Raw genomic sequence first — 27,985 nt, forward strand, 5'->3', positions numbered from 1 at the left:
TCCTTGTTCAGCATTTTATTGCAAAAAGTAGACCAGCTGAGTTTGCAGTTCAGCGATAAGACTTTTGAAGCCGGTAAGTGCTATAAATCTATTTCTTTTTCACATTTTACTAGAGCTTGCTCTATTTAAATATATTTTCTATATATATTCTGTAACATTTTTTTTTTTACACTGCACCAAATTACTTCATCTGAAAATTAAAAAAAAATAAAAAATTGGTCGCTGACGTAAAAAAACAAAAAAAAAAAAACCTTTAGTCATTTTGGACTGATGCATAACTAGTACAGCATTTTAAGCTAAATTAAAAATTGGAAAGCAGAGCCTTTGCAGTGAAACATGACACACACTTTTTTGAAAGTTTCAGCCATACTGGGGAAGAGGTGTGTGTGTGTGTGTGTGTGTGTGTGTGTGTGTGTGTTAGCTGATTAAAAATGAAGTGAGGGTGGTCTTCACATTGCCTTGTCATTGTAGCCCCCCTCCAGTCGGCCCACCAGGGTGCTCACCATATTCTCCAGCTGCACGGCCCGCTGCCGGCCCGTCTCCAGCACCTCCTCGTGGTTGGCCTTCTGCTGGCTGTCGTAGTCCATCACCGCCCGGTTGGTGATGAGCGACATGGCGAAGCAGCGCATACCGGCATGGCGGGCCGTGATCACCTCGTGCACCGTGCTCATGCCTGCAAGGGGTGGTCAAAGGTTAAATCCCCTCAACGTAATGAATGTTTTCAAGCAGGGGTCTCGAACCAGTAGCTCACCAGTTGACTAAAAGGGTCAAAAATATTTGCCTACACTCGTCATTTCAGGCAGATTTAATCAAACTACCATATTTTTCGGACTATAAGTCGCAGTTTTTTTCATAGTTTGGCCGGGCTCCAGTGCGACTTATACAGTATATGTTTTTTTCTTTTTTTATTATGCATTTTCGGCAGGTACGACTTATATTCCGGTGCGACTTATACTCCGAAAAATACGGTAAATAGCATTTGTTTGGGTGGAGATTTTTTTTATTTTAACTGTTTTACTTGTTTTTTTAATCAATCCAACAAAATAACATACAATAATACCATAATAATACAATTACAATTCCAAAACCAAACATTCAGAATAGCAATCAACAGAGCGATTGAGAGGACACACAAACATGACACAAAACAATCCAAAAGTAGTCAAACAAAAATGAATAAAGTCAACATATATTCTTTTTTGTCAACAATGCTCTATTAGCAGTATATATATATATATATATATATATATATATATATATATATATATATATATATATATATATATATATATATATATATATATATATATATATATATATATATATATATATATATATATATATTTCTTTCTAGTTTAGTTTTTTTTATATATATATATATATATATATATTTATTTATATATATATTTATATATATATATATATATATATATATATATATATAAATAAATATATATATATAAATAAACATATATATATATATATATATATATATATATATATAAATATATATATATATAAATAAACATATATATATATATATATATATATATATATAAATATATATATATAAATAAATATATATATATATATATATATGTCTTAATAAGGTTATCCAAAAAAATAGTGCTCGATACCGTAGTAGAGCGCAATATATTTATGTGTGGGAAAAAAAATCACAAGACTATTTCATCTCTACAGGCCTGTTTCATGAGGGGGGGGGTACCCTCAATCGTCAGGAGATTTTAATAGGAGCATTCGCATACCATGGTTTATATAGGGCACAGAGTGGGTGGGTACAGGCTGGCCTAGGGGCGTGGTGATTGGCTCATGTGTTGCCTAGGAGGTGTTTCCGTCTATGGCGGCATGTTGTTACAATTTCGCTGCGCTTGTTGAGGGATGACAGGTCTGGACGGTAAATAATAAACAGTTTCTCTTTCAAGCATAGGTTGCATCTTTTATTACCACTATTGTAAGGTGTGCTGGATGCAAGAATTTGCCATGTTATTGAATATTCAACATTATTGTCTTTGAGGTCCCAAATGTGTTTGCTGAGTTCTGTGGTATTTCGCAGGTTTTTGTTCCTGAAAGAAGCCTTGTGATTGTTCCATCTGGTTTTGAATTCTCCCTCGGTTAATCCTACATATGTGTCGGATGTGTTAATGTCCTTGCGTATTACCTTAGATTGGTAGACAACTGATGTTTGTAAGCACCCCCCGTTGAGGGGGCAATCAGGTTTCTTTCGACAATTACATCCTTTGTTGGTTTTGGAGTCGCTCTGTCTGAGGGCCGACGGCTCATTTGCAATTGTTTTGTTGTGGTTTGAGATGATTTGTCGTATATTGTTCATGCAGCTGTAGCTCAATTTAATGTTGTTCTTGTTGAATACTTTTCTTAGGATGTTGTCTTTGGGAAAGTGTTTGTCAATCAGATTGAGGAATTTGTGTCCAATGTTCATCTCAAACCACAACAAAACAATTGCAAATGAGCCGTCGGCCCTCAGACAGAGCGACTCCAAAACCAACAAAGGATGTAATTGTCGAAAGAAACCTGATTGCCCCCTCAACGGGGGGTGCTTACAAACATCAGTTGTCTACCAATCTAAGGTAATACGCAAGGACATTAACACATCCGACACATATGTAGGATTAACCGAGGGAGAATTCAAAACCAGATGGAACAATCACAAGGCTTCTTTCAGGAACAAAAACCTGCGAAATACCACAGAACTCAGCAAACACATTTGGGACCTCAAAGACAATAATGTTGAATATTCAATAACATGGCAAATTCTTGCATCCAGCACACCTTACAATAGTGGTAATAAAAGATGCAACCTATGCTTGAAAGAGAAACTGTTTATTATTTACCGTCCAGACCTGTCATCCCTCAACAAGCGCAGCGAAATTGTAACAACATGCCGCCATAGACGGAAACACCTCCTAGGCAACACATGAGCCAATCACCACGCCCCTAGGCCAGCCTGTACCCACCCACTCTGTGCCCTATATAAACCATGGTATGCGAATGCTCCCATTAAAATCTCCTGACGATTGAGGGTACCCCCCTCATGAAACAGGCCTGTAGAGATGAAATAGTCTTGTGATTTTTTTCCCACACATACATATATATATATATATATATATATATATATATATATATATATATATATATATATATATATATATATATATATATATATATATATATATATATAAAAAACTAAACTAGAAAGAAATGCATACTGAAATACAAGATGCAGACGAATTACAATTTTTCAATGTTTTTAGCACAAAATATGAGATGTGAATACCAACATTGTGTTAAAATTTCCCTTTCTTTGGGTTGAAATGAGCTATGGAAATAAACATTAACCAAATTTGGAGATTTGAGGTTTTTCCAATATGTTTAAAAATAGCTCTCAGAAGAAAAACAGTTGGAGACCCCTGTTCTAAAATAAATAAAAAGCTTTTGAATGTTGAGTACGGTATTTTTCGGAGTATAAGTCGCACCGGAGTATAAGTCGCACCTGCCGAAAATGCATAATAAAGAAGGAAAAAAACATATATAAGTCGCACTGGAGCCCGGCCAAACTATGAAAAAAACTGCGACTTATAGTCCGAAAAATACGGTATTTGTAGTAGGTGATATTATCTGACAAACCGTATGACACGATTGGCTGATAAGAAACATTAGAAAACAAAGGAAGTCATTTTGTTCCACTTCTTCTTTTCAGCACTGTCCTTCACACTCACTACTTTCCCACGGTTGGAAAGACGACAACATTCTTCTTGGGAACATTTTTCGACCTGAGGTAGTTCCAAAAAAAAGCTTCAGGAAGGAGTCGATCTCTAGCTATGCTATTAGATAATGTGATCGAATAGGACCAAATGTTTATTATCTTACAGGTTTCACTGGGACATTACCCTAACTTATAGCGGGTAAATAAATAATAATTTGTCATAAATAATAACAATTAGCCGAGAGATAGCTCGTATATCGAACAACTCGTACGATTTTCGATTGATTGATTGAGACCTTCATTAGTAGATTGCACAGTACAATACATATTCCGTACAATTGACCACTAAATGGCAACACCCGAATAAGTTTTTCAACTTGTTTAAGTCGGGGTCCACGTTAATCAATTCATGGTACAAATATATACTATCAGCATAATACAGTCATCACACACGTTAATCATCAGAGTATATACATTGAATTATTTACATTATTTTACAATCTGGGGTGTGGGATGTGGAGGGGGGGTTAGGTTTGGTTGATATCAGCACTTCAGTCATCAACAATATCATCATCAGAGAAATGGACATTGAAACAGTGTAGGTCTGACTTGGTAGGATATGTACAGCGTGCATTTGATTATTTACATTTGATTCATAACAATCCGGGGAGGTGGGATGTGGTGGGGGGAGGGTGTTAGTCTAGGGTTGAAGTTGCCTGGAGGTGTTCTTTTAGTGCGGTTTTGAAGGAGGATAGAGATGCACTTTCTTTTACACCTGTTGGGAGTGCATTCCATATTGATGTGGCATAGAAGGAGAATGAGTTAAGACCTTTGTTAGATCGGAATCTGGGTTTAACGTGGTTTGTGGAACTCCCCCTGGTGTTGTGGTTATGGCGGTCATTTACGTTATGGAAGAAGTTTGAGGGAGGTGTAGCGAATTTTATAGACTAGGCTCAGTGCAAGTTGTTTTACTCTGTCCTCCACCCTGAGCCAGCCCACTTTGGAGAAGAGATGGGGCAATCTTTTTCCAAGGTATCACTAGTGATGGTCAAATGAGGTTTCACGAGGCATTGGACCACTTGAGCCGACTGGTTCAAGAATTCCTCGAAGCTTCAATGCATGTTTCGACAGAAGACACCACCTGCGGGTCAAATGTATAATTACTTATATCTTAACCTTATAATGTGGGACGCATTGAATTGTTGCGTCTGTTATGGCTTTTGGAAATGACAATGAATCACAATAAATGTGTGACCGAATGGTTTTGCGCGTTAAAATGATCAAAGTATAATAGACTTAGACTTCCTTTTTATTGTCATTCAAATTTGAACTTTACAGCACAGATAAGAACAAAATTTCGTTACATAAGCTCATGGTAGTGCAGGATAAAAAAGCAATAAGGTGCATATATAAATAAATAAATATATATAAATAATATATAAATATATATATAAAATAAATAAATAAATATATATAAATAAATAAATACATTACTGTACAGATAAATATATTGCACTTTCTCACATGCGTCCACGTTTATGGATGTATGTTATATTGTCTTTTTTATTCCAGCGAGTTAATCCATTTTGGGGGGAGTTGAGGGGATGATTTAATTATGATGCGTTCAAGAGTCTTACGGTTTGAGGGAAGAAGCTGTTACAGAACCTGGAGGTTCTGCTTCGGAGGCTGCGGAACCTCTTTCTAGAGTCCAGCAGTGAAAACAGTCCTTGGTGGGGGTAATACAATGTTCTTTATAAGTTATATATTGAAGGAATCAATGAAGTACTATCTATCTATGTATATGTATTGTGTGTTTGTATTTTGCCAACATGGTAGAATCTTATGATATGGCAGGTGGTGTAATGTTTTTTGTCACCCTTGAGGAAATGGCATAAAGAGGAAGATGACTATATGATGTAACCCGGAAAATGATGTACAGAACAGGGGAAATTTAGTAATGATAATGTACGTGGCTGTTTAAAAAAGGATAACACAGAATGCGGTATTTTCATCCATCCATCCATCTTCTTCCGCTTATCCGAGGTCGGGTCGCGGGGGCAGCAGCCTAAACAGGGAAGCCCAGACTTCCCTCTCCCCAGCCACTTTGTCCAGCTCCTCCCGGGGGATCCCGAGGCGTTCCCAGGCCAGCCGGGAGACATAGTCTTCCCAATGTGTCCTGGGTGTTCCCCGTGGCCTCCTACCGGTCAGACGTGCTCTAAACACCTCCCTAGGGAGGCGTTCGGCTGGCATCCTGACCAGATGCCCGAACCACCTCATCTTGCTCCTCTCTATGTGGAGAAGCAGCGGCTTTACTTTGAGCTCCCCCCGGATGACAGAGCTTCTCACCCTCTCTCTAAGGGAAAGCCCCGCCACCCGGCGGAGGAAACTCATTTCGGCCGCTTGTACCCGTGATCTTGTCCTTTCGGTCATGACCCAAAGCTCATGACCATAGGTGAGGATGGGAACGTAGATCGACCGGTAAATTGAGAGCTTTGCCTTCCGGCTCAGCTCCTTCTTCACCACAACGGATCGATACAGCGTCCGCATTACTGAAGACACCGCACCGACCCGCCTATCGATCTCACGATCCACTCTTCCCTCACTCGTGAACAAGACTCCGAGGTACTTGAACTCCTCCACTTGGGGCAGGGTCTCCTCCCCAACCCGGAGATGGCACTCCACCCCTTCCCGAGCGAGAACCATGGACTCGGACTTGGAGGTGCTTATTCTCATCCCAGTCGCTTCACACTCGGCTGCGAACCGATCCAGTGAGAGCTGGAGATCCTGGCCAGATGAAGCCATCAGGACCACATCATCTGCATAAAGCAGAGACCTAATCCTGCAGCCACCAAACCGGATCCCCTCAACGCCTTGACTGCGCCTAGAAATTCTGGTATTTTAATAAACGTAATGTTTACGGTGATAAAACACATTTGAGAACTGACGTTGCCGAGAATCAAACTCACTTCATGTGGCATAAAAGGTGAATGCGCAAACCATTGCGCTACCAAAGGTTTTCTGATGGGCTCCAGACTGGTTAGCTCAGGGGTCGGCAACCCAAAATGCTGAAAGAGCCATATTGGACCAAAAATACAAAAACAAAACTGTCTGGAGCCGCAACAAATTAAAAGCCATATTACATACAGATAGTGTGTCATGAGATATAAATTGAATTGAGATGACTTAAAGGAAACTAAATGACCTCAAATATAGCTACAAATTAGGCATAATGATGCAATATGTACATATAGCTAGCCTAAATAGCATGTTAGCATCGATTAGCTTGCAGTCTTGCAGTGACCAAATATGTCTGATTAGCACTCCACACAAGTCAATAACATCAACAAAACTCACCTTTGTGCATTCATGCACAACGTTAAAAGTTTGGTGGACAAAATGAGACAGAAAAAGAAGTGGCATAAAACACGTCCTCGAAAGTCGGAGAAAGTTATACATGTAAACAAACTACGGTGAGTTCAAGGACCGCCAAAATTAGTAGGACAAAACGGCGCTCGCCAAATACTTGAGTCAGTGAAGCATGTTTAATACAAACAGTGTGCTTTATAACAATTAGGGAGGTTTGTGTCATGTTTGTCCTCCTACAGAAACCATATTAAAACAAAAAATATATTTTTTTCCCCTCATCCTTTTCCATTTTTCATACATTTTTGAAAAAGCTCCAGAGAGCCACTAGGGCGGCGCTAAAGAGCCGCATGCGGCTCTAGAGCCGCGGGTTGCCGACCCCTGGGTTAGCTATTTAATATTCATAACAAAGTGGTAACCGGTTTGGATTAAGTCTGCAGTCATCCTTTGATTATTGTGGGGTTTTAAAAACTATTTTTATTCTCTATCCATATTCTGAACTGACCACAACTCTTGGGCAGTTTATGAGTTGTCGAATCTCCTTGCAAAATCTGAACGTCATGAAGCAAGCCTCGATACACGCTTCGCGGAAACGGCCCCTCCGTTACTTATCACACATCTGGAATCCTCAGCACATTCGTCCAACCCATCATTTTTCATTCCAATTGTTAATTAAAGTCATTTCCTGTATGAATGCATCTTGACAAAACTCACCCACAGCGTCAGCCCCTAGCTTGAGCAGCATGCGGCACTCGGCGATGGTTTCAAACGAGGGCCCCGCCAAGACACAGTAGACCCCCTCATGCACAAAGTGGCTGAAGTCCAGCTCTGCCGCCACGTCGTGCGCCAGCTTACACAGCTCCCGGTCGTAGGCGTCGGACATGCAGGGAAAGCGAACGCCAAACCTAAACGGCGAAAAGTGAATTTTGACGTAAACAATGGTCCATTACAGTGCACTGCAAACAGTCGGTGTTCAAAAACAAGGAAAAAAATACAAAAATGAGGGGTATTTTATTTGAACTAAGCCAAATGATCTGCCAATAAAACAAGACAATTTGGCTTGTCAAGACTTTCCAAAACAAGTAAAATTAGCTAACTTCGATGAACCCAAAAATACCTTAAAATAAGTATATTCTCACTAATAACAAGTGCACTTTTCTTGGTAGAAAAAAAAAGAGAACTTTTTGCTCAATATGTTGAAAAATATTCTTAAATTAAGTAAATGCTAGTGCCATTATCTTGACATAATGATATGCGCTCGGCATTACATTTCTTGAAACCAGCAAACTTATACTAAAAACTAATTTATTGTTCTTAATGGAAAGGCAACAAGGCAACCGCTTGTTACTCTCGGGGTCTCCTAGCCGCTCAGGCAAATCTAAAAATGCTTTTTTCCATCGACAACATGACTTCATCGCGCCAAGTGCGTGCTCTCAAAAAAATTGTAATTGTCGTTTTGAAGAATTCATCTGAATGTGCATGAACTATTTCTGTTCAAAAGTGTTAGAAATGTCACATGTTAAATGTTTAAATATTAACTGTCAGTTTACTGTACTGTGCCAACTGTACTACTATATGAGTATGTATTTTCTATTGTTTCATTGAAAATAAAACATCCATCCATCCATCTTCTTCCGCTTATCCGAGGTCGGGTCGCGGGGGCAGCAGCCTAAGCAGGGAAGCCCAGACTTCCCTCTCCCTAGCCACTTCGTCCAGCTCTTCCTGTGGGACCCCGAGGCGTTCCCAGGCCAGCCGGGAGACATACTCTTCCCAACGTGTCCTGGGTCTTCCCCGCGGCCTCCTACCGGTCGGACGTGCCCTGAACACCTCCCTAGGGAGGCGTTTGGGTGGCATCCTGACCAGATGCCCGAACCACCTCATCTGGCTCCTCTCGATGTGGAGGAGCAGCGGCTTTACTTTGAGCTCCCCCCAGATGGCAGAGCTTCTCACCCTATCTCTAAGGGAGAGCCCCGCCACCCGGCGGAGGAAACTCATTTCGGCCGCTTGTACCCGTGATCTTGTCCTTTCGGTCATAACCCAAAGCTCATGACCATAGGTGAGGATGGGAACGTAGATCGACCGGTAAATTGAGAGCTTTGCCTTCCGGCTCAGCTCCTTCTTCACCACAACGGATCGATACAGCGTCCGCATTACTGAAGACGCCCCACCGATCCGCCTGTCGATCTCACGATCCACTCTTCCCTCACTCGTGAACAAGACTCCGAGGTACTTGAACTCCTCCACTTGGGGCAAGATCTCCTCCCCAACCCGGAGATGGCACTCCACCCTTTTCCGGGCGAGAACCATGGACTCGGACTTGGAGGTGCTGATTCTCATCCCAGTCGCTTCACACTCGGAAATAAAACAGCAAAGTCCATTTGGCTGTCATTCGTTTTAATTATGAGACAAAAAAATGTTCATGCTTGAAATAAGAAATTATTACTTTGAAAAAGTAGTTTTATACTTGTGAGTGTTGATGACACAGCTTTGCAACAGTTGATATTCTAGTTTCAAGCATGTTTTACTCAATATAGGTCATAACATCTCAGCAACAAGCTGTAATATCTTACTCAGATAATTTATGACCAAAACCCTTAAAACAAGTAAAACACTCTAACATAAAATCTGCTTATTGAGAAGAATTATCTTATCAGACAGAAAATAAGCAAATATCACCCTTATTTGAGATATTTAATCTTACTTAGATTTCAGTTTTTGCAGTGTGTGTATGTTTTTGAAAAGATCAACGTGAAAACACCCAAGGCAGTAGTGTGACGTACTTTAGTCTATAATAGCTGGCGAGGTGTTTAAACCGGCTACTCCTCTTTGTTAGCTGGTATTTGACTCCTGCACTAAAATGGCTCCGAACATTTGAAGAGTCTTGTAACTTGTCACATCATCAGCAGGAAAAGACGTTGACTCCGGAACGATGTGGCACAGATCGTATGATTGTATCTCTATCTTCAGCTTGGACGAGATGTGTGAAGTGTGAAGTGAAGCGAATTATATTTATATAATGCTTTTCTCGTGACTCAAAGCGCTTTACATAGTGAAACCCAATATCTAAGTTACATTTAAAGCAGTGTGGGTGGCACTGGGGGCAGGTGGGTAAAGTGTCTTGCCCAAGGACACAACGGCAGTGACTAGGATGGCGGAAGCGGGAATCGAACCTGCGACCCTCAAGTTGCTGGCACGGCCGCTCTACCAACCGAACTATGCCTATAAAAAAGATCATTTTTACGCAACACACTTGACGGTACAGTTGAGGAAAACATATTTCGCTTTAGAGACCCAACACTTACATCAGAAAAATAAACACTTTATGGCTGCCTCATTCAAGAAAAAGCGACAAACGATACTTAACAGGCGTCACCAAATAATGCTGGACACCCGGAAACTTGTCATGCATGGACTTTTTAACGCGATGTGAGAAATGGTAACAACCTTGTCAAGACAGAGTGGCGTACAAAAGAAAGCAAGGATAAGCGCAAGATATATGACACTTACTGTCAGAATAATTGTATCTAAGTTATCACAAAACTTTGTGTTTCAATGAGTTCCCGGCGAGAAGACAAAAGCTGTCTTTGAACCTACCAAGAAGAAGGCTTGTAAAACTCCACTGTGTAAGATGGGAAGCAACATGAAGGTGTTCTGTGTCTTTCAAGTATTGTAATCAACAGAAAGATATTGTCTTGACCCGAGATCTACAAAGCGAAGAGGAAGCAGGACCTGACTCCCCTACAGGGACGTCTTCTTTGAACTGTTTTACGACCTTTTCTTTGAACTGATGTAATCAAAGGCGATAGCTGTTTACGACCCCCGTCCCTTAGAATCAGGGAAATCAGGGAAAGTCCAAATAAAAGAGAAGACTGTACAAGAGTACAGCCCGGACGTCTCTCCTGAATTGAGCCAAATTTAATTCTGTCTGTTTAATTCCTTGCTTCTTGTCTTGTTTAATAGATGTAATCAGTGTTTGAACCTGACACTTACACATCATTTAGTATAGAAGTGCAACATTTTATCAAACTACTTAATGTCATAGTTTAGTGTTAGTTAGATATTTTATGGTAATCTTGGATCCGACTAGACATTAACGACAATAACCGTGCAAACACAAAAATGACAGTACAACAAACCCATATCGGGCAACACAAAGAGCAACTTTCTATACGTAAGTGGAAATGTCCCTGACCAACTCCTGGAGGATTAAACAGTGTCAAAATATACAACTATTACATTTAATTTTACATTACGTTGCTGGTAAATTGAGCCCAGGCGCATGTAGAGTGAGTCAACACAAACACAGAGCAAATACAAGCGGAAACAGTGTAGAGACAGAAGAAGCAGAATGGCAGGGACGGCAATTCTACTGGTGAATAACGAGGGAGTACCAGGCGCAATATGGAAGTATAATTAATGGCTTCAGAACTAATGATAAAAGTGAAGCTTCAAACACGGAAGCACCGCTCCGCAACCGATACTTTAAACCATGCCTCGCCAAAGGTGACAATACTTTAAACTTAGGTAAATATGTAAAGGACAAGCACCTGCACAAGGAGTTTAAAGACCGACAGGTCAAAATGTAGTTAACTAACACCCCTGTTGTGCCCATCTAGATAGGTTGACGCCGCACTCAGCTGGTTGGCAACAATTAGCATATTAGCGGAGTCAGGGGCAGAAACGAATGCAAGTGAATTTACTGAATTTCGTAACTAATTCCTACAATTTGTTTTGTCTTCAACAATGTGTGTTTTACTTGCTACATGTCTTATCTGTGTAGTTTAAGCCGTAGTCTTGTTTTTAGTATTTACTAATGATTGTATTTGTCTTAGAGCACAGACTAAGCGTGGCACCCATAAATCATCCATCCATTCATTTTCTACCGCTTGTCCCTTTCGGGGTCGCGCTGGAGCCTATCTCAGCTGCATTCGGGCGGTAGACGGGGTACACCCTGGACAAGTCATGAAGCATTTAATACAATGTCAATAAAGCTTTTTATTGTATTCTAACCTAATCCTAGATTATGGCAGGATATATGTAATATGTAAAATTGTAAATTGTTCTTAGAGTGCAGCCAGAAAACCCCAGTATATTTAATGCCTCTTAATTTTTTATTTCAATCTTCCAAAATAGTTCTTTGAGTCTAATAAGAAACATATGTTTCATCTATCATAATATTTTCTGTAAACAAAGCCAACAATTAAAATTTTAGTGGTCCCCATTTATTTTGAAAATACATATTGGTACCAGTATTGATACCAAAATATTGGTATGGAGACAAGACTACAACACACAGAGTTGGTTTCACACATGTTCTAATTTAGAGGAATTAGCCATGATGCGATGAAGTATTACCACGTACGGTTGGTATTGTAGTGGCCGGGTGATGGCCCTAACAATGATGTTTAGAGGATCCTTAGGGGTACCGGTGAGTATTGTGATCTACAGTAGAACACACTCAATGCTACTATATTGAGTGTAAAGGTGACTACCGTATTTTTCGGACTATAAGTCGCAGTTTTTTTCATAGTTTGGCCGGGGGTGCGACTTATACTCAGGAGTGACTTATGTGTGAAATTATTAACACATTACCGTAAAATATCAAATAATATTATTTAGCTCATTCACTTAAGAGACTAGACGTATACGATTTCATGGGATTTAGCGATTAGGAGTGACAGATTGTAATAATATGTTACGTTAACATACCAGGCACGTTCTCAGTTGGTTATTTATGCGTCATATAACGTACACTTATTCAGCCTGTTGTTCACTATTCTTTATTTATTTTAAATTGCCTTTCAAAGGTCTATTCTTGGTGTTGGGATTCATCAAATAAATTTCCCCAAAAAATGCGACTTATACTTATATATGTTTTTTTCCTTCTTTATTATGCATTTTCGGCAGGTGCGACTTATACTCCGAAAAATACGGTATATGGCTGTTATTTCATGTTCAGAGGGCTGTAAGTTAATTTTTTTTATTTGAAAGTCGTAAACACCTGTTTTATGCTATGAAAATATTACATTTATTGATATTTCTACTTGATGGGAATCAGTTGGTTGTGGTCACTTGTGTTCCCAATTACCTGACTGTAGTTAACACATTTAGTGGTTAAAACTTGATTCTTAAGGGAATACTAAATACTTAATACTACCAGCCTCGCTCAGAACCCTGTTTTTTAGAATATAGCATACGACCCCTTTAAAGACCATTGATTCTTTCTCACTTGTCATTGTTGCGTCCGATCAGAGGGTTGACTCCTGCAAAGCCCGGCATGTTGATGTGGTCTTTGAGGATCATGACGTCGCCCACCTTGTAGTCCTGGTTGAGCCCTCCAGCCGCGTTGGTCAGGATGACCGTCTCCACGCCCAACAGCTTGAAGACACGCATGGGCATCGTGATCTGGGAAAGGTGAGACAATCACTCGACGGTTCTCGGTTACACTGAAACGCATGACGCTGAAACACTCGCCTTGACTCCCCTTAAAGTATAGTCTGTTTGTGTTCATTTTGGTACAGGACAGTGGTTCTCAAACTTCTTTCACAAAGTACCACCTCAGAAAAGACTTGGCTCTCCAAGTACCACCATAATGACCAACATAAAATACAGTAGCATAGTAGGCCTAAGTAGTCATTAAAAACAAGGCAGAGGTTTTATTAAGTATATTTAATAATTTTGGACACAGAGTTTGAATAGTAACACTGTGTATTTTTCGGGCCATAGGGTGCACTGCATTAAAGGGTCATACTATGATTTTTTTTTTCTACATTTAAAACACTTCCTTGTGGTCTACATAACATGTAATGGTGGTTCTTTGGTTAAATTGTTGCATAGATTATGTTTTACATATCTTCTTTAAGCTGCTTTCTGACTGCCTCTTCAGGATGTTCCGTCTTATTTACGTGGATCACCTTCAACAGCCTCTTCACCCTGTCATCTTTGTTGTACCGGTAGTTTTTAGGGCTTCCATAATAGAGGTGGGGGAATTAATACATTTTAGATGCATCACAGTTCGGACATGGACGATTATATAAGCGATTAGTAAACTTCAATAATCGCTAATCGATGTATTAATTGTGAATAAAGTAAGGCAGACAGTTCTAAAATTTGGTTGACCACAGCGAGAGATCCGAGCAGCTCCTTTATTTTAGGGCATTTATGCTATAGTTTTGCACACATGTCTATTAATTTAATAAATGCAATCAGAATTAATTGATCTGTTTCTTATCACAAATGTATTATTTAATGAAACAAAAAGAAATGAGAAACTGCATCAATTTACATGAATTAAAGCTGCATCAATAATCAATTTTTAATCGAATCGTAGCTCCGAATCGTAATCGTAATCGAATAGCGAGGTGCTCAAAGATTCCCACTAATATTCCATCGAGTTAGTTTCGGGACTTATGCAGATCCAAAATACAGAACAGCAGGAACCAATAGGTAAGAAAAGTTGGTTGTGCATAGTAAGACGAAACAAAATGCCAGAAAATGTCTCCTAGTAGATGCTATTTTGCGGTCCTTATACACACACTATAAAAAAATACCCGTACATTGAAGAACAGTACATCTGATGACAGTAGCCGTAATGCGTCGACAATCCATCAAGCGGTGCGGCTTCGTAGCTTACCAACATTTTGAAATATTTATGAGCGCCGTGTGTACAATTCTATATTGTCAATGAAACATGAAAGTTTCGGTGTTGCTTGCTGGCATCATATCGCAGTCCACACGTATCTCTTAAGTGTGACTACCATCTACTGGTCACACTTATCATTACACCATGTACCTAATCAAATTGCTTCAGGGTCGGTAAGTACAACCAGAATTATTCTGTACATTAGAGACACACCGGGTTATAAAGCGTACTGACGAAAAGAAAAAAAAAAGAATTGTACTGTTCACATTAACATATAACAATCGGACTTGACCTGCAGTGTGAACTTAAGATAGCCAGAAAAAAAAGTAGGCTACTTATACACACACTGAAATCGTTTAACCAAATTGAGCGGCGCCAGCTGCTAGCTAGCGATCAGCACATAAGCTTTCTTCTCCAGTAAATGAGCAGTATCAACAGTCTGTGACTTAATCGAATCAATCACCGATTTCCAATAGTTTTTATTTGAAAGTGAAACTAACCAGTTTTACAGCGATTTATCAATAATATTGGCAATTGTTACATCCCTACTTGACAGAGAATGGTCACTTTCATTTCGCAATGTTGTTTTTACTGGTGTTAGATCCAGGTGGTTAGAGAGAGATCAGCTGCATTGCAAACACCAAATGCTGGCAGCTATGCAATTGTTACATTAAATACTGTGTTCCGCTATATTTTTTCGTTTAGTTATTTTCAAAATATTTTTATTAATATATATGTTTTACACTACAAACTAAACGTTTGAATAGGGCTGGGGGATATGGCTGAAAACTCTATCACGAATCACGAATCACGATACACATTTTTTTATTTTGATCGATATCGATAATTACTTTTTATGACTTATTTAAGCTTGCCGATAAATACAGTAATACAGTTTCCAACTTACCAAGGGTGCTATTTATCAGTGGAGAAGGTGTCTGGTAGCCAGGTAGGACAAGCGTGACTAAGGTAATAAAATAATTGAAGTGGATTTAAAGGTTGTTGCAGTTTTTAGACACTAGATTGGAAGTAGTGTGTAGGCTATTTAAAGGGGAACATTATCACCAGACCTATGTAAGCGTCAATACATACCTTGATGTTGCAGAAAAAAGACCATATATTTTTTTAACCGATTTCCAAACTCTAAATGCCATTTTCTCACTTTCGTCGGTGTGTTGTCAGGGTGTGTAACAACAAGAACAGGGACGGATTCAAGTTGCACCAGTGGCCCAAAGATGCGAAAGTGGCAAGAAATTGGACAAAATGTGTTCAAAATACGAGGCTGTGGGGAAAGCCGACGAAATGGTCAGTCTTTTGTTCCGCACACTTTACCGACGAAAGCTATGCTACGACAGAGATGGCAAGAATGTGTGGATATCCTGCCACACTCAAAGCAGATGCTGACATCAACTCCAAAACTTGACAGATCAGCTTTCAGGAAAAGAGAGCGGATGAGGGTATGTCTACAGAATATATTAATTGATGAAAACTTTATTAATTACTCGCGGTTTTACGTAAATTATTATACATAAACTGTGTTTACCAATAATTTAGCTTAAAAACATTTATTTTTTTCAATCATTCGAGTACATTTGGGTAGTCTTGTGTAATGCAGTATTTTGTGTCTATTTAGGTATGGTTAACCTGAGTGCTGAAATCGTGGAAAAATATATGTTCTTAGCGCGCCTGAAATGGGCTGTCTGCACTCTCAAAGTGCATGTTGTTGCCAAATGTATTTCATATGCTGTAAACCTAGTTCATAGTTGTTAGTTTCCTTAATGCCAAACAAACACATACCAATCGTTGGTTAGAAGGCGATCGCCGAATTCGTCCTCGCTTTCTCCCGTGTCGCTGGCTGTCGTGTCGTTTTCGTCGGTTTCGCTTGCATACGGTTCAAATCGATATGGCTCAATAGCTTCAGTTTCTTCTTCAATTTCGTTTTCGCTACCTGCCTCCACACTACAACCATCCGTTTCAATACATGCGTAATCTGTTGAATCGCTTAAGCCGCTGAAATCCGAGTCTGAATCCGAGCTAATGTCGCTATACCTTGCTGTTCTATGCGCCATGTTTGTTTGTATTGGCATCACTGTGTGACGTCACAGGAAAATGGACGGGTGTATATAACGATGGTTAAAATCAGGCACTCTAAAGCTTTTTTTAGGGATATTGCGTGATGGGTAAAATTTTGAAAAAAACTTCGGAAAATAAAATAAGCCACTAGGAACTGATTTTTAATGGTTTTAACCCTTCTGAAATTGTGATAATGTTCCCCTTTAACACTACACAGAGTAGTTTGGGAAGCTACTCTTTAAACCGACACATTAGAAGTATCAGGATGTTGCCGCACTGTCTGCATTAAAACCAACAAAACTAAAGACAAGTTTCTGTTATTGAGTTGATATATGAAGTGATTAAGGTTTCTCTTCTCACTATGAAGAGAATCCACAGCAAAACCGAAAGAGGGCGCAACAAAAATTGTTAGTCGATTTTGTTACGTGATTGGCTGTTAGCGTGACCCTCTCATTGCTCAGTGACACTTGCTGTGTCCTGTTTTACTGGGTCCCCAGAACGCGAGTGATTTCATGAAAACGAATTTTGCTACATCATTTCTGGTTTCTTCCGACCAAAATCTATAAATATATATCGTATGTTTTATCCAGCGCATTTTATATTAATATCGATATTTATATCAATTTATCAGCCCAACCCTACGTTTGAATGTACGATTAAAATCAAGTGCCGAAAAGCATGCTGGGAGCACTTTTGGTTTATTAGCAACAAAAACTAAACAACCTAATAAATCATAGATTTGATTGTTTATAGCAGGGGTGTCCAAACTCTTTCCTCCAAGGGCTGCATACTGAAAAGTCAAAGTATGCGGGGAGGATTTTTATATTTTTTTATTCTGTAAGAAATTATAAAAACAGAAATTATATATTTATAAATACATACATTTTTGTCAGCGTTGTATTATAGGTAACACTATTATTCTCATACGATATCGATATTGGAGCCTTGAGTATTGGCCGATGCCGATATTAAACCGATACGATATCAGCACAAATGATACATAATTTTATTATTTAGTAGTGTGAAATGTTAGAAAAGGTTTTAACAAGTGAAATGAGTCAACACTTACCTATTTATTATGAATTTCCTGGAAGCTGTTTTTAAGTTTAAGTTTAAGGTTTTTTTTGGCAACAGCTAGTGTTCACAATAATCTATTAAACTAATGTACAAACCCCGTTTCCATATGAGTTGGGAAATTGTGTTAGATGTAAATATAAACGGAATACAATGATTTGCAAATCATTGTATTCCGTTTATATTTACATCTAACACAAATTGTAAATAGCAAGTGGAGTGATGCAGATATGTTTGTTACTGGATACAATTTGAATATGCTGCTGTCCTGTAGACCTTGAATCTGTATTTAATATTATTTGATCCTTGTTTATATTGACAAATAGACTGCAATATTTTAGACTGCAATATTGTTCAATTTATGACATATTTGATGTACGTATGTCAAGCCTGTGTGCTTAGCAGTTGTCAATTAGGGACACTAATTATTAGAGATGTCCGATAATATCGGCCTGCCGATAAATGCGTTAAAATGTAATATCGGAAATTATCGGTATCAGTTTTTTAATTATCAGTATCGGTTTTTTTTTGGTTTTTTTTATTAAATCAACATAAAAAAATACAAGATACACTTACAATTAGTGCATCAACCCAAAAAACCTTCCTTCCATGTGTGCTTACAGTCCGTAAGCACACATGATTGTGCGTGCTCCTGATCCACTAATAGTACTAACCTTTAACAGTTAATTTTACTAATTTTCATTAATTACTAGTTTCAATGTAACTGTTTTTGTATTGTTTTACTTTCTTTTTTATTCAAGAAAATGTTTTTAATTTATTTATCTTATTTTATTTTATGAATTTTTTTTAAAAGTACCTTATTTTCACCATACCTGGTTGTCCAAATTAGGCATAATAATGTGTTAATTCCACGACTGTATATATCGGTTGATATCGGTATCGGTAATTAAAGAGTTGGACAATATCGGAATATCGGATATCGGCAAAAAGCAATTATCGGACATCCCTACTAATTATGTATGTCTTGCTTGAGCGAATCCGATACTTGTTATTTTGATTGTATCAGATTGACATCCGGTATCAATATCAAATCGTGACACACCTAATCATTACTATCAAAATTCTAGCTTTTTTTCACTGCATTATGTCTTTTTGTTCTTTTGTTTTGCATTTTTAATCGTTTTGTTTGATTTTATTCCAACAATACACTGCAGGGCAACAAAACTCGAGCTGCCCCGGGTCACACTTTGGAAATCTCTGGTTTATAGTGTGACAAAATACAAAAATGTAGTGAAATTCATTGCAACGGTTGTACTCACGTGGAAGATTCCTTAAACGTGCAATTACATTTCTGCTTTGCTTAGATTCATACGCATGCGCAGATGCAGGGGGTGCATGAATGCCAATGGGGAGAATGTCTTGCCAGACAGAACACAGGCCAACATGGGATTAACTGACAAAATATACGCCAATTACGTAAGTGGCGCAAGCTAGCTACGAGTTACATTTGTCCTGCTACTACACAAGCCAGATCACGGTTTTCCAGTCTGCAGGGTCGACCATCTTCTCACCTTCTGGATGGAGTAGCCCTCGTACAGGTGAAACCTGCCCTGCATGCAAACACACGCCTTCCCCTTTAGTGTTCCAAAAACCAGCTGACCAGCATGACCATGCACTGGAACACACACACACACACACGCTCAGTATTAGTGAACCAGCTGTTATTAGTCGGCACATACATGCTACTAAAACACGTCATCTATGCTAAGCGGCCTGTACCTGTGCTTTGAGGGAAGTTGGGGATGTCGGAGTACTTGAAGACCTGGCGCTCCTTGAGTATTTCAGCCAGACCACCCAAACCGGAGCCGCACACGATGCCGATGGTCGGGCGCATGTGCGTGTTGGACATCAGCCAGTCGGCGGCGATCTGACACTCATCTTTGCCCTCACTAAAATAGAAAAGTAAATATGAATTCCACATATAATACCTTTTGATTCACGGATGTATTCTTTTCTTTTTCTTTTTAATATCATTATGATACTCTACTTTTCAGTTTTGCGGACTAGTGTCAGACGTTGACAAGGCGCCAGAAGCCTCTAGAATTTGGCACAACATAACCGTGCGGGTTTTAATTCAGTGATGCATACCGAGCAAACATGTACTGTCTTGAGTAAAGAACCTACTTTTCCGACGTCATGAGGGTAAAAGTACCCAAGCCTTGACTTTGATTTTGTCTTCTTATAATTTGATTATGCTGTGCTGTACACTTAGATTTACTACTAAAATGAAATGTCTTTAATATCACAATTTCAATATAACACTCAAACAATGTACGCATGGGCACTCATATATATAAACACAACGCCATCATAAGGCTTAGTGTAACGCTCAATTAAATACAGAACATTCCTTAACTGTGCTAGCACTGTTGCTAACACGAGTGTAGGCCTGGGCGATATGGATCAAAACTCATATCCCGATAAAGTTTGGCTAATAAATCCATAAATGGAAATATCCGTTGACGTACTAAATATCTCCACCATGCCTTGATTTTCAATTTTTGGGACTGACGGGGATCCCAAATACCCAAAAACAAGTACCAACAAGTAAGAAAAGTAGGCTTTGCATAATTGGATCGCAACTTAAAAGGTGTTTTGAGAAGAGAAAAAAGAAAAAAAGCCTTGAAAATAGTGTAAGAAAAGTCAACTTTGAAGCAATGGATGGAAACACCAATGGACTTATATAAAATGGAGAAGATAACTGCCTTTATTAATTATAAATTGGAGAAATTTACTACATACTGGGAAAATTGGGTCAACTATGTCACGCCCCATAAACCTGACTTTAATTTTTCGAATTAGCGATTGTACTGCAAAAAAAAAAAAAAAGGGAAAAAAAAGGGATTACTCCCTATATGTGTATATGTATGTATGCATATATATGTGTATGTATGTATGTATGTATGTGTATATATATATATATATATATATATATATATATATATATATATATATATATCTGTTTATATTTTATTTGATTTCTGATTATTATTATTATTAATGTATTTTTATTTTTTTTATTTTTCACGCCCCATAAACCTGACTTTAATTTTTCAAATTAGCGATTGTACTGCAAAAAAAAAAAAAGGGATTACTCCCTATATGTGTATATGTATGTATATGTGTATGTATGTATGTATGTATGTGTATATATACATATACATATATATATATGTATATATATATATATATATATATATATATATATATATATATATATATATATATATATATATATATATATATATATATATATATATATATATGTATATATATGTACCTGTTTATATTTTATTTTATTTGTGATTATTATTATTGGGCTTCACGGTGGCAGAGAGGTTAGTGCATCTGCCTCACAATACGAAGGTCCTGAGTAGTCTTGGGTTCAATCCCGGGCTCGGGATCTTTCTGTGTGGAGTTTGCATGTTCTCCCCGTGACTGCGTGGGTTCCCTCCGGGTACTCCGGCTTCCTCCCACCTCCAAAGACATGCACCTGGGGATAAGTTGATTGGCAACACTAAATTGGCCCTAGTGTGTGGATGTGAGTGTGAATGTTGTCTGTCTATCTGTGTTGGCCCTGCGATGAGGTGGCGACTTGTCCAGGGTGTACCCCGCCTTCCGCCCGATTGTAGCTGAGATAGGCTCCAGCGCCCCCCGCGACCCCAAAGGGAATAAGCGGTAGAAAATGGATGGATGGATGGATTATTATTATTATTAATGTATTATTATTTCCTTTTTTTTTTTTCTTTTTCTGTTTATTTAATCGATGTATTTGTAGATATTACTTTGTTTTTGTTGTTGTTTCTTTCTTTTGGGGGGGGGGGGGGGGTGGTATGGATGGGCTATAAACAAAAATATTTTGACATTTAGGACAGACAATAGATATATGACTTATGTGAATATGATGAGGATTGGAAGGTCTGATGCTGGATGTCAATAAAAAAAAAAAAGAAAAAAAAAAAAGAAGTCAAATATCATCTCCAATCTTCTTTAAAAAACATTTTGCTATGCTGAATTCTTCAAATAACAAAAACATAAACGAACAACATGTTAAATAAAGTTCCCTGGTTTAAGAGGACATGTTTAAACGTTAAAATATTTGACCTTTTAACAATGGTGTTTTTATACGTAGACATTATTATAGGAAATGATTTTAGCCAGGAATATGATGCTGTGTTCTGAAAATGACTTTCAAAAAGTCATTAGTTATGGTTATTTGTTACTTTGCCAAAAAAAAGTAATTGAATCACTAAATGAATTACTCTTTAATACATGTAATTAATTACTAGGGAAATTTACGAATGTGTTACTTAAAAAACCTTCAAATATATTATGAATATTTCACTGGTTTGTGTTGCCACTGCTTGAGAAATAAGATTGAATGTGCTTATATGGCTTTATGTTCTCGTCAACAAACGGGGTAGTGTTTGAATGGCATTGGCAAGTTTATTCACTTCAATCATTGATTTGTTGTAAAATGCTACCTTTGCCCTTATTAGTTGCTAGCGCGCACAAAAAATGCATGTGCTGTTTGGATAATGGGTGCAGATGGCACTGGGAACGGAGGTGAATTGTCCCCTTCAGATTTATAGTGATACTGATCCGTTCTCCCCACTTTTCCAACATAAAACGACAAATATTTGCAGGTAAAGCGGAGGATACAAGTAATCTGGCGTTTTGCGTGTTAAGTTCAACGTGTATTCAAATGTCGAAATTTTTAATCAATGAAGTGATAATCATATAATAATCATGTATGTTTGTGAACCAGGAGAGATACAGCCACCGAAACACGTTAAATCGTTTTATTAAATAGCGCTCAGGGCTCCAACTCCCTATATGCAGATCAAACACTGTACATAGGGCCGCGCGATCCATGGGGGGCCTTGTTTTGCAAGCATAAACACATTAAATATGTCAATTAATGAATGACAGAGCGCTTTATATGGAATTTTACTGAAAATGTAGTCATAGCCTCTGATAAGAATAAGCCTCTGATAAGAATATAATGGCACAATGGCACATTTTTATGGCTTTCACAAAGATCTCCGTGGTGCGCTGTGTTAGTCTTCTAAGCAGAAGTGCTGGGTTGGAATCTCAAATTGACAAGTGTCCGGAAAACATATCAATTTATAAATTGGTTATGTAAAATTGTTTATTTTGCAGAAAAAATGTATATGCAACAATTTATTTCCAGTCATCTTAGTACAAAACCTGCAACAAATTAAATTCAATTCTGATTAACAAAGTGTAACAATCATTTTACATAAATAAAAAAAAAAAAATGCAAAAATGTCGGGGTCGCCTCTCACGCACTCTGATCTCATGAAACATCTGTCAATACTTACCTGTTCTGTATTAATATTACAATTAATTCTGTCATTTAAAAATGTGAATTTCATTTATTCAAACCCAGCACCCCCCGGGACCCCGAAAGGGCCAAGCAGTAGAAAATGGATAAATTATCCATCCATCCATCCATCCATTTTCTACCGCTTGTCCCTCTCGGGGTCGCTGGACCCTATCCCAGCTACATTCTGGCGGAAGGCGGGGTACACCCTGGACAAGTCGCCACCTCATCACAGGGCCAACACAGATAGACAGACAACATTCACACTCACATTCACACACTAGGGCCAATTTAGTGTTGCCAATCAACCTGCCCACAGGTGCATGTCTTTGGAGGTGCGAGGAAGCCGGAGTACCCGGAGGGAACCCACGCAGTCACAGGAAGAACATGCAAACTCCACACAGAAAGACCCCGAGACAACCCAGGACCTTCTAATTGTGAGGCACACGCACTAACCCCTGTTTCACCGGTAAGTTAATTTCTGCGAATTATAAATAAACTATTATCATAACTATTTAGCATTAAAACATCAGTTTAACATTATGAGAGCCATCTCGGCATGAAATAATACCCACAACCACCTTTACACTCTTTTATTACAAAATAGTAACGCTGCCTGAGGCTGAGCCGATATTGGGCCACAATGGTCTGATCTGGTAGCCAATACTACTGTATTATTGATTTATATTTATATTTTAGTTCAGTTTGTCATGTCAGTGTGATCATGTTTTGTTTTAGTCATGTCCTGTTTGGTTTTGGTCACTTAGTTACTGTTTTTTCACTCTTGTTTGTTTTGTTTCCATGACAACCCATTAGTTTTCACCCGTCCTCATGTCACGGACCTGATTCATTTGGACTCACACACCTGTCATTAATCATCCATCCATCCATCCATCTTCTTCCGCGTATCCGAGGTCGGGTCGCGGGGGCAGCAGCCTAAGCAGGGAAGCCCAGACTTCCCTCTCCCCAGCCACTTCGTCCAGCTCTTCCCGTGGGACCCCGAGGCGTTCCCAGGCCAGCCGGGAGACATAGTCTTCCCAACGTGTCCTTGGTCTTCCCCGCGGCCTCCTACCGGTCGGACGTGCCCTAAACACCTCCCTAGGGAGGCGCTCGGGTGGCATCCTGACCAGATGCCCGAACCACCTCATCTGGCTCCTCTCGAATCATGTTCAAGACTATTTAAGTCGATAGTTGCCAGGAAGTCAGCCTGGCGACATTAACTCTGTTTGACTTCTGCTACCCATGTTACCCATGCTACCATAATTCCATGCCAAGTGACTTTTGTCTATATTCTTGTCACAGAAAGTGTTTATTTGTTTCATGTTCATAGTTTTTTGCCCAAGTGCTAGTTTTTGTTTCATTAGTCAAGTTTGTTCTCCATGCGCGCCTTTTGTTTGTACCCTTTTGTTTGTACTTTGTAGTTTATAGTAATAATTAAACCATGTCTTTACCTGCACGCCACGTCCGCTCCAATTCTTGCATTTGGGGAAAACAAACACCCCAAAGTCCACGCTATGACACAGTTAGCCATTTTTATGCTTAAAAATTCTTAATTTCGGCCAAATATACATTATATGCTTTAAAACAGTGATTTTCAAACTAGTGGTACGCCAAAAATCCCTTCATTAGTGATTGATCACTTGATACAGTGTTTTCTTTTCCTATATTCAAACACAGTGCTACTGTTGAAACTGTGTGTTACAGTGGCCAAACATATTACATATACTTGTCAAATAAAACCTCTCTGCCTTGTGGATACTGAATCAATCAATCAGTTTCCTTTATTTAACCAGGTAAGGACTCATTGAGTCAAAAATAATGAATATAATGAACGAATATTTAGTCCTACCCAGCTACTGTATTTTAAGGTTGGTTATTAAAGTGGTACTTGGAGAGCCAAGTTTTTTCTGAGGTGGTACTTGGTGGAAAAAGTTTGAGATTCACTGCTTGAAAGAAATTACGATTAAGTGAAGCCGCAAACATCAAAGACGACTATGTTGGTTATGCTACAGTTGTTACAAAATATTTAAATAAAACACATTTTGATTACGGCATGCTGACAGCTTTGGCCTCCCCAAGTTCAGGTCAAGTGTTTTTGTCTTTGTCTTCCTAATCAGTTTGGCGTGTATATGGGAACTACAACTGATAAATAGTAATGAAAGATTACTGGGATCTTTATGATATTATGGGGTGTTAATTATGCACACTGAACTGTGTTACAAAACTGTGATATGCACTTTAAATTGCCTTACAGTGTTGTCCTGGTACCAATATCTTGGTACCGGTACCAAAATGATTCCAATACTTTTCGGTACTTTTCTAAATAAAGGGGACCACACAAAATTTTAACAAACAATCTTACTGTACATTAAACATATGTTTCTTATTGCAAGTTTGTCCTTAAATAAAATAGTGAACATACAAGACAACTTGTCTTTTATTAGTAAGTAAGCAAACAAAGACGACTAATTTAGTCTGCTGACGTATGCAGAAACATATTGTGCCATTTTCCATTCTATTATTTTTTCAAAATTATTAAGGAAAAGTGGTAGAGAATGAAATATTAATCTACTTGTTCATTTACTGTTAATATCTGCTTACTTTCTCTTTTTAACATGTTCTATCTACACTTCTGTTAAAATGTAATAATCACTTATTCTTCTGTTGTTTGATACTTTACATTAGTTTTGGATGATACTACAAATTCGATACCAAGTCGTTACAGGATTGGCCGACCGTTACTTTTCAGAGGCGGTATAGTACCGAATATGATTCATTAGTATAGCGGTACCATACCAATAACTGGTATACCGTACAACCTATTGCCTTATGTACAAATTGTGCTCTACAAATGAACTTACCTTGATAAGAACAGAACTGCGCATTTTGTGAACGATTTCACCCCTATAGTTACCACATTATTTATTCCTATTTTCCAACTCACACTGTGTCACTTTTTATTGTTAAATCTGACACTGCAACCATAGCATTTTTGCTAATGTGTGGTAAATAATGTCTATATACCAGGAGCGTCAAACGTACGGCCCGAGATCCGGATCAGGCCCGCGAACAGGTTTTATCCGGCCCGCGGGATGAGTTTGCTAAGTATAAAAATGTACCTGAAATTTTTGAATGAAAGAAACAGCTGTTTTAAATGTGTCCACTGGATGTCGCAATAGTAATTCTTTGTAGATGATGCTAAACCACATGATGTTAGTACATCAGTTGAGCAAAATGAGCTAACAATTTGATTTTGATATAATTTTTTTATCTTGATAGATTGAAAATGAACACCAATGAGTTGACTGATGAACATTGTCACATAATTTATTCAGAAAATATAAATAAGGACAAATAAAAGTATATATACTATTAACCGCAACAGCTAATTATAAAAAACAACAACAACATTATGATTTGTACAATTTCAGAACGTGCTTGTTCCATTTTTTAAACAAAGAACACAATCTGAAGTTGTCTTTATTTTTAAGTTAGCGTGCCGTGATTTTACCAGTTCGGCCCACTTGGGAGTAGATTTTTCTCCATGTGGTCCCCGATCTAAAATGAGTTTGACACCCCTGCTATATACCCTATTAAAATCTCTAAGCTGTGATCTTTTAAGCATGCAGTTATGCCAAACTATAATTATGTACTACACAACACTTCAAAGCACAATACATTCCTTAGTGGCTATGAGCAACCCCATTGGCTGATTGCATGCAGGCTTTTTTTTTTATGTATTTGATCTCAGCTTTCATTTTCTTTTGGGGGTAGAAAATATCAACATAATATTAGAAATATTTTGTATTTCGTCTAAGACGTTTAATGTGCTACAACATGTAGAAAGACTGGAATATGAAAAGTCTAAAATGGCTTAAGTCTCACCCTGATGCTTTGAAATAAGCCCTCACGGTCGTGGAATGTCTCAGCATTTTACCGACTTTTCCACCGAAGTCCAGGACTGACGTCACGGGGAACACGCGTGAAATCCCCTCACTCCCTCACCCGTCCGGTTATCAACGCACTTCCCCGCCTTTCGAGCGTAAATACACCTTCCATACATCATAATTTCGAGTTGCGAATCAAACATGCGCCATCTTTCAGAAGCGTGGTGTGTTCAGGGGCCTCCACTGTGTCATAAAATTGTAATTTATGGAAGCCCATCCCGAGACTTCAACATGTGACGCGGTGATGATGATGATGATGCGCGGGGTAAAAAACGGTTTCGCGTCCAGGAAGTGGGCATGTTATAGCGGATACTCACAGCAGCTCGGGGGACAGCATGACGAAATGACACTGATGTTGCTGGCGAATAGGTCGAAGCGGGTCTGCGGTGAGTTCTTGATGCTATAGTTTGTTACGTCAACCAGCCAACCCCCTCCCACCGTCCAGCCACATCCCACCAACACGTCACAGTCATCATGGCGCTCGGCGCTGCTGCGTTTAGGTGTGCCTCGTCACTTCCAGAACCGAAAGGAAACACCCGACGGCGCAAAAGATGCAGATAGTAAATGGATACAATACAAACACCGACATGTTATTGTTCTTTTATGAACATTTTGAACAACCAGTAGGTCACACAGTTGTATTGGGGAATTCACTAGTAAAAATTCCCCAATAAGTCAGAAATCAGAGCTTAAGGTGTGATTTTTGAGTGTACCTAAAGGCAGCACATAGTAGAATAAATAGACTTAGCCTTAGACCAGTGGTTCTTGACCTGGGT

At 38.7% G+C, this 27,985-nt stretch overlaps 1 protein-coding gene across 2 annotated transcripts; it reads right to left on the minus strand.

Moving 5' to 3' along the window:
• On the minus strand, positions 1-27,671 carry LOC133618559 (purine nucleoside phosphorylase-like). Of its 2 annotated transcripts, none has more exons than XM_061979037.1 (6): positions 27,527-27,671; positions 19,635-19,804; positions 19,427-19,530; positions 13,335-13,510; positions 7,820-8,010; positions 1-673 (listed from the first exon to the last, which is right to left on the minus strand). In XM_061979037.1, exons 1-6 carry the CDS (start codon positions 27,544-27,546, stop codon positions 450-452), a joined length of 885 nt encoding a protein of 294 aa, XP_061835021.1. In that variant the 5' UTR covers positions 27,547-27,671; the 3' UTR covers positions 1-449. The 2 variants fall into 2 exon arrangements, with proteins under 2 accessions (XP_061835021.1, XP_061835020.1); XM_061979036.2 differs by lacking the exon at positions 27,527-27,671 and adding an exon at positions 27,148-27,370.
• Positions 27,672-27,985: the final 314 nt, after the last annotated feature.

This window comes from Nerophis lumbriciformis, linkage group LG19 (genome assembly GCF_033978685.3).
Source record: "Nerophis lumbriciformis linkage group LG19, RoL_Nlum_v2.1, whole genome shotgun sequence".
Taxonomy (NCBI): Eukaryota; Metazoa; Chordata; class Actinopteri; order Syngnathiformes; family Syngnathidae; genus Nerophis; species Nerophis lumbriciformis.